Source organism: Sabethes cyaneus, chromosome 1, assembly GCF_943734655.1.
Source record: "Sabethes cyaneus chromosome 1, idSabCyanKW18_F2, whole genome shotgun sequence".
Classification (NCBI taxonomy): Eukaryota; Metazoa; Arthropoda; class Insecta; order Diptera; family Culicidae; genus Sabethes; species Sabethes cyaneus.
Genome location: NC_071353.1, coordinates 37,992,834 through 38,001,254, shown reverse-complemented (window position 1 = coordinate 38,001,254; position 8,421 = coordinate 37,992,834). Strand labels below are relative to the sequence as shown.

Sequence of the window (8,421 nt, the reverse complement as noted above, 5' to 3'; positions counted from 1 at the left end):
CGTCGTAACGGCACGCAACTTTCTCCTCCCGTCGTTGGATACGATGCGCAAAGGTTAAGCATTGCTTAAGCTTATCTCCACATTGAAGTCACCCTAGGGGATTTGGTTGTCCCCTTCCGGGATTTTCGCAACCACGCTGTTCAGCTGGCTGTAGAAACTCTCTTTCTCCTGCAGGTCGGCAGCATCTGTTGGCGCATAGCACTGGATTGCTGTAAGGTTTCTAACCCGTGTTCTGAATCAGTAGGAATTCAACTCCTTTTTCACGAGTAGCATTTTCACCTCGTATACCAGAGTAGAGCAAAACTTGCCCGGTGATGTCTTGTGTTCACCAGTACCTAGCCAGCGGACCTCGTTCAGCCTCAGGATTTCAAGCTTCATGCGCCCAGCTTCCCGGTCAGCTCCTCCACATCCTTCCTACTGAATTCCGCATTTACTAACAATGAAGCCTCTTGCCAGGGCAAGTTATAAAAGTGGTACTAGCTTGAGGTGCGAATGAAGCCTCTCGTTCAAGGGCAAATTATAACTTGTCCCACAACTTGTCCCATAACCTTGTCCCACAAACACACATTCACACATACACACCCTCACTTTGTATTGAACTCTGCCTCACCAAACACTCAAGCCGTCAAACAACTACGCTCGATGCTTTGTTCGTACTACCAGCTCCACCCCATAGCGAAGAAGTTGGACATGGTGAAGCACATCGTATCCGCCGAAGAGAGCAATCTAACATTCGCAACATCTTCTCTGTCAAAAAAAAATGAAAGTGCTGTACGGAAGCCTGGTTCCGTTCTGCCTGGTCGAGAGGTCGGAGAAACCGCCTAAACGGTGAAAAAGTACTTGACCAAAATGGACATTTTCATGCGGAAGCGTCAGTCGAGGCTGGTAAGTAGCAGGCAATCGCCCAGAAAACGACTGAAGGTGCTGGTGAAAAACATTTTTCCGGTGAAGCACGATATCGTGATCATAATGGGCGATTTAAACTAATTGACGCTGGACGCAACGACTGGCAAAGGACCGAATACTTTACGTCCCCACCAAGAAGGTAAGTGATGACGTCGAGTATATCTTTCGCACCAAGTTCCAGAATAAGATCGTTCTGTGGCTGACGATCAGAGATTAGAGGATGTTCAAGCCACTATTATTTCGTTCAGGCTTTACGGTGAACGAGGAGATACGAAGATACAGTATGAAGTACCTACCAGAAAATACCGCCTTCATTAAAAAGTATCACGCAAAGAATGCGGTGTCTTGGCCGAACCTGGCCGTGTCCCATTAAACCAAGAAATCACAAGAGGAGATGAACCGGCTGAAGATAAAGTTGACCAAACTCGTGACTTTAGTCATGACCTTGAAATGCGGTCAGGCATATATTAATATTTTTTTTTTTTTTTTTTTTTTTTGAAACGATGATTCTACAATTGATGAAGGGACGGTAAGGGAAAGTAATGAAGAAGGATTTTTTCGGGAATGAAGGGGAAGGGTGGAAAGGAAGGGGGGGTAATAGGTAGCTATGGTTAACAAGTTGTCGTTGTGACTCCTATCTTTTGTCCAATGCTGGAAGGTGCATGGGTCGAACCAAGCAGTAATCCGGTTATAATCTCTGATTACAGCTTGGTTCGACCCATGCACCTTCCAGCATTGGACAAAAGATAGGAGTCACAACGACAACTTGTTAACCATAGCTACCTATTACCCCCCCTTCCTTTCCACCCTTCCCCTTCATTCCCGAAAAAATCCTTCTTCATTACTTTCCCTTACCGTCCCTTCATCAATTGTAGAATCATCGTTTCAAAAAAATATGAAGATAAAGGTTGTACCGACGATCACTAACTCTCTCAACGTTCCCCAACTGCGATCAACAGTAAATATTAGGGTGAAGCTCAAACGGAGTATTTACTCCAATAATTTTGTGCCAAAAAAGGAGAAGGACATGATCGCCAAGGCCACTAAGTATTGGATAAGAGGCGAATTCGAAAAAGTGATAAACTTGAAAGGAACACTGATTTAAGAAACGAGAGGACGCCAAATTAGATTTAAATACTGACATGCCTTCAAATAAAGCACAAATGTCGGTTGAACCTTCATATAAACTAAAATTTTATTGAATTATGCTTCTTTCTTAATTTTAAGACGAAATTATAACTCTTTTTTCATTGATAAAAACTTTTTTCATTGATAGATGATAAAATTACGGATTTTTCTTCAGAAAAGTCTGGCGTCGCTGGTTCCCACCTGCATTGCCAACAAACTCAAAATCTTACAAATTTTCGGCAATCTGACTGAAATGTTAACCCACTGATATGCCACTGAAATTTTGTGTACACAAACTCTCAATTCCCTTAAAACAATGATAAAAAGTAATTGCGTCGTAACAATTCAGCAAAACAGAAATTAAAATCGTCATATTTCCTTTACATTATATGGCCTAAGAGCAATCACTTCGTTGTTCATTCTTGTCTGTACGTATCCCCTGAGGGTCAAATGTCCAGCCCTTCACTGTGTCCGTCGTTCCACGGTCAACACCGACGCAACGGCTAGCAGCACGCGGTCCGGAAAAGCGGACAACCAGCGCTTTTCGGCCAACAGCAGTGGGAAACATTAACTTCGCGACGACCAATCTTGTTTCGGTGCGTACTTGACATCAATTACAGCGCAATTAAACCCGGTCCGGTTGGATCGGACACGCAGAAACTGCCCCACCTGCCGCCATCACGGGTCGCCGGCCGGTGTGCCATTCTTCCGCCCGGCCGTCGGCCTCTACGGTCGCAACGACTGTTTGCTTGTTCAGCCAATTTAAGCAAATCTCTGATCTGTCAGCTGATTGAAGTCGAACAACGGAACCGTGTGACAGTGTTGTGCAAACCGTAATGGTTTGTTTTTATTAACTGCTAATCCTAGAAGATTAAAACACAGTTTCATTCCGAATAATAGTACTACTGGTGGTCATTGTTAGCTTTACTCTGTTACATTTTAATATCAGGAAATATGTAAATACTTCCTATTGTTTTTCACGAATCACGCACCATCACCGCAGCAACCGATTGTAATCGATCAGAAGGCGATTAAATCAAATAAATATCTTAATTACCAAACAATTAATTATGGTTCACCTTTTTCAGTCCGCCCTTTTCCCACTTTCGGGCGAGCGTCCCAAATCAAACCGTTCGTTCGGCTAAAGGAGCAACAACACTTAATCATTATCATCGCACTCCTCGTCATCATCAAAAGATGATAAAAAGTAACTTCTTTTTATTTCTCGACATTGCCTCGGTGAATCCTCTTACATTTTTTTTTTCTTTCTGTTTTTTTTTGTGTTTCCACCAGCCTCTCGCACCCTCTTCGGTAAACCTTTCCAGGGCAATTCCTTCGCAGATGCTGTGATACCTAGTGGCAGCCGTGCAGCGCTCCAAACCGTCAGCCGGTCGTCGTTGTTGTTGTCGTCGTCGTCGTCGTCGTCATCGGTGTGTGTTGTTCTTGTGTTGCCTGCTGCCAGCCTCCCTGTCAGGATCTTCTGACTGCAGCCTTCTAGCGTACACACGAGATCTTACACATTGCGTCTTCTTCGTACTGCGGCGTCTGATTGGGTTAGGTTAGATTTTTATGTTGCACGGTCACGGTATTTACTGCTGGCTGGTTTTATTAACCCACAAAACAATAAATCATACGGACGCTTTCCCGGTCGGAGGGGCGTTCGAGGGGGTTACACCGCATCGGGCTGACTATTAGCTGCTCTAGCGTACTGATAAGAATTGAGCTATTTGTACTTGGATATGTATTATCAATAAACAGTTATATTGTGCATAACATAATCCTTTGATAGGGAATAATCCATATAATCGTTGTGATACATTAATAGGGTTGGAGAAATATGACGGATTTTTTAGGGTGATCAGATTATAAAATGAATCACACAATTGAAACATTAGTCGTTTATTCAAATGATGCTTTGATTTGAATTTGTGACAGCTAAAAGTTTATTAAATTTATTTGAAATTTCATAAGTACTAATATTATCTAAAGAAGAAATACGTATCAACCTTTATTTGCCTTTTATTCAATTTGCAGTGCTGGTTATCAATTTTGCTGTTCATTGCCGCTTTTCTACAGTTTCATACAGGGTCGCATCATAGCAGGGATTAAATTAAGCTCTTGTACCATGCAGTTGAAACTGTAGTTTGATGGTTTATTCTCCAGGATTTTTGATATCTCTGCATTTTACTTTCTGCATTCTGCTATTTGCTTTCTGCTCTCCGTTCTCTGCTGTTGTTTTCGTGTGCCATCCGGACGTTAGGCAGACGAACGTTAGGTATAATGGACGTTAGGCATAATGGACGACAGGCATAACGAGTGATAGGTATAATGTGCGGGAAGCATAATGGTTGCTAGACAATCTGCGGTTAGCTTGCACCTGGTCAAATCACCTCAATTTAAAAAAGTACGAAGGTTTGTGCCAAGGGGCACGAATGAGGGGCTCACGTAGGACTACGAATGCAGGCTCAATACGAAAAAGCTTGACATTTTGCAAATGTTTGTCACGCATATTTTGTATTTACTGAAAATTCATTCCTATAAATTTGACGCAAGATGACAAGTTTAAATTTCTTAAATACCCGTACTCTGTATATCAGTTTTATTCGTTTATTAGAGTACTAGCTGACCCGACAGGGAGAGGATTGCGATAGGTTCGTCGGAGCGGTAACTCAGTCGCGTGTGCTCGTGAATATTTTTGATTTTTCAATGTGTTTTAAGTGTTCTATATTAGAAAATAAGTGTTAATAAAGTGCAATAGTTAACGGTGACTAGTAATATTTTGAGATATAGCCACTATAGTGATCAGGAACGGGATTATCGCCAAAGGAAGTATCAAAAATTTTTATTTTATTTGATTGTGTTCCGTTCCAGCACGTTCCTTTCAAGCCGTTTTCCCAGTTATTTCGTATGCGCAAATACAAATACTGATGCGCTAATATACAGAGTGGCGACACGACAGCGGGCAGTACACACATATTTTCGTTCTCTTTCTATCTTATACGCATTTGCCCGTTTGGAATGATGCGGATATATAATCTTAATTCCTATCCTAGCTGGTGTCGTCGCTAGGTATGCAAGGATTCAATCGAGTATACAAAGCTACTAATTTGTGTCTGCTTTTGTGTGAGAGGGAGAAGTAACGGGGATGTTCTCGTTTTTGCCTTTTGCACACAATAGTATTTATTTTGAATATACGGGATATTCGTGTTGCAAATATATCGTGAACATGTCCATTCAGCCTGGATTAGCTCGCTTGGCGCAGATTTTAAACTGCTGGTAAAACATAATATAAATTGATCAAAAATTCTCTCTTTCTTTTGGAGGCGTAAGGTGTCGCAACTAAAATTCAGGAATGCAATATTGCATTTTTGTTTTGAAGATGATAGGTAGGGTAAGGAACGAGTTAAGCAGTCTCACCTATTTTAATCAGTTGAAGCAGTCTCACCTATTTTAATCAGTTGAACATAAATGAGCCGAAAATGCACTTTTTTATTCATATTCTCAAAATCTTTTGATAGGATCATCTTCACAAATCACTTAACCATACATTTGATTCACACAAACACAATTTACTGGGTTTCCGACAAGAAATATGATGAATTAAAAATTGTTGTCCAAAAACGTACATTTTCAGCTGCTCTTCAGCAATCGCCACCTCGCTACTAACCAATCCATCACATTTTTCAGCACTGATTACAACCACTCTAAAAGTCAAGCACTCAATTGTCACATACCATATTATTCACGCTCTTTTTTTCTATTATCTAAGGCTTTGTCACTAGCCGAAAGTTTTATTATTTTCTAACAAAACTGAAAACAAATTCTGAATTGAAGGAACCTGTTCACCAGTAGCAGCAGCTGCAGCACAACTGATGAACTATCGTGTTGCCAAGACACTGTTTCGGTTCTGGAAATAAGAATTTTAAGTTTGAAATTAACTGAAACCTCCTATGGTGAAAACGTGGTTCAATACTTTCAAGAGAAATGTATGTTCATAATTAATTTTTCTTTATTAAAAACAACACAAAAGACAGCTTTTTCAATAATTTTCGAAGATTTTCTCAGTGATTTAATGAAGCAACGATGTGTTTCAATGTTATTTGCTTTGACAACACTGTTCTAAAGTTAGATCGTGTGCACTTCTATGTTTGCCTCTTTTGTTCTCCCACCATCCTTATGAAGAGCGAGTGAGACGTCAAACTCGCAGTTTCCCATAAGAACACCAGAGAATAAAAGAGACGACGAATACCGTTTGCCGAACGGTGCGGTAAGTGTATGCCCCGATAAACAATTTAGACAGATGCGTAAAATCATCTATGCCGATACGCTATGCCGATTACGCATCAGATGCCGATTAGTAGGTCGCGGATAGGAACGCGAACTTACTGAATAGGGGGAAAAGTTCGAGGGATTTTTTAACGGGACGTAAAAAAATTCAGATTTCAGGATTGCTCAAAATAGCACCTTTCGGGTGAAAATGGGTTCGGTGTGTTCAAAATTAGTTCCACCGCTCCAACTTTTAAAGCGAAAAATCAAAAGTTTAGTTCAACAATAGTGTCTTCCAATGGTAACAGTTTGAAGAACTAAAGATAGCAAGAAGATTGGTATGCTGATATCCCCCACTTAGTCAACCCATCGCTTGTAATAAGGTAAAACAATCAGTGACCCGCTTAGACTGCTTAAAACTAGTTCTTTACCCTACATAGGCGGCTAATATTTTTAACCCAGAGTTGCGCGTTGTCGGTCTATCAATATTATGGATTATTTATCTAATTTTTTAAGTAAATTTTGCCTAACTATTTTAAATATTAATGTAGTGTTTACATTTGGAAAAATCCATAACTTTTTCAATTTCATTTTGCTTTGAATGCATAGCAGTTTCAAAAATTTAGCACGTGCACTAATTCGCGCAGAAATTTAAATGTAATTTGCAATAATGTTTGTCTCAGATTAAGAGCCGAGTATACGTGATTTTTGTTCTGCACGGTACAATCACGGAGATGTGAATCCTTTAACGTGACGGTTCTTAAACGAGTTTGAACGCGTGATTTTGGTGAAGTCCTCGATATTGCTACTTTGGGTCCGCGAGGGGATGTTGAATCTAGTGCTCAGAGACTTTGCGGGTGCTAACTACATTATCAATCGTGCAAAGTCGACAATCTAGTCTAGCAAGACGGTCGCAGTATTCTCCGTCCTTGCTACGGTGGGCTCGAGCGGAACTAGGGTATCTGTTTTACTTGCAAAAAAGCATAATATTTTTGCCCGCTATAGTTGCAGTATAGTTTTTATACGTATCGAGCTCAGGCCCGGATGCCTTGTACGTATACCACGATCTCTTTTACTCTCTTGAACTTCCCATGTGGCGTCGGAATTTGGGTTTTCTTTAGTATTTGCATTAGATCACTGCATTTAATGATCCATACCAGAGGGAGAATATAGTGAGCCTGTTGTTTACCAGTTGCTTTTGTATGATAATGAGACGTGTTGACAACGGTACCTATTTGTTCAAAATTACGGTGGTTTTTGGTTTATGAACACAGATATCTTTATGAATATGATTATCTGATTGTGGGGATGTGAGACTAGTCTGAAGTAGTTCGGATTGCATCGGAATACTCCAATTCGATTTTTTCAAGTGAAGAATCTTTTGTTTTCATACGCATTAATGCTTGATCCACAGAAGGGATTAAAAACATCCAACATATTCATTGTTTAATGGTTTAGGAGTATGATTGCGATACATTGATATAAGCGAAGACTCCAGAACTCAGTCTTCGATATAAGCAGCGGTTGGGCTGGAAATAGTGATGCTCAATTTTCAAGTAGATCAAGTGATACGTGGTCAAGTCATTGAGTATACTCATTTATTCGTAGAGTATTTGGAGTGAACTGATTAGCAAAGTAATTGATAACCAACATTCTTTTCCTTTTGTGCTGGTTGAAGTTTAAGATGCCCGATAGTCAATCTTTTTCATACATATTGACTATATACTATTAAAACACGCGGATCCAATATCAGTACATCATGCTCATTCTCTGTAGTAAACGAAACGATTAATGTATACACCATAACTCATACGCGCGATTTCCTCAGAAAACTGCTATTTACAGAAACAAATCATAATCGCGGATACATATAGCAAAACTCCCTACGACCAGCGGTTTGGAATTTATTTTGCTACCAATATTAATGATAACACATTTTACTCGGTACCTCGATCCAACAATTCTCTGCCTGTTGTTTACACTATTTCCAAGCAAAGCTAAAAAAATTTCTCTTGTATAAATCTGTTCGCAAAACTAAAATATCTTGAACAGGCTTATCTGGACTGTCGACTTAAAAATACTAAATATGTAATAATTCTAATCGTTCTAAAAAATAAATAA

General features: G+C 40.0%; 1 protein-coding gene across 1 annotated transcript in view; it reads left to right on the top strand.

The window, feature by feature from the left end:
* Window positions 1–849: 849 nt before the first annotated feature.
* LOC128745595 (coiled-coil domain-containing protein lobo) overlaps window positions 850–8,421 on the top strand; it is a 61,279-nt gene continuing 53,707 nt past the window's right edge. The window contains exon 1 of the mRNA XM_053842673.1: window positions 850–885. Within this exon, the coding sequence (XP_053698648.1) occupies window positions 850–885 (36 nt within the window). The remainder of the gene's footprint in view (window positions 886–8,421) is intronic.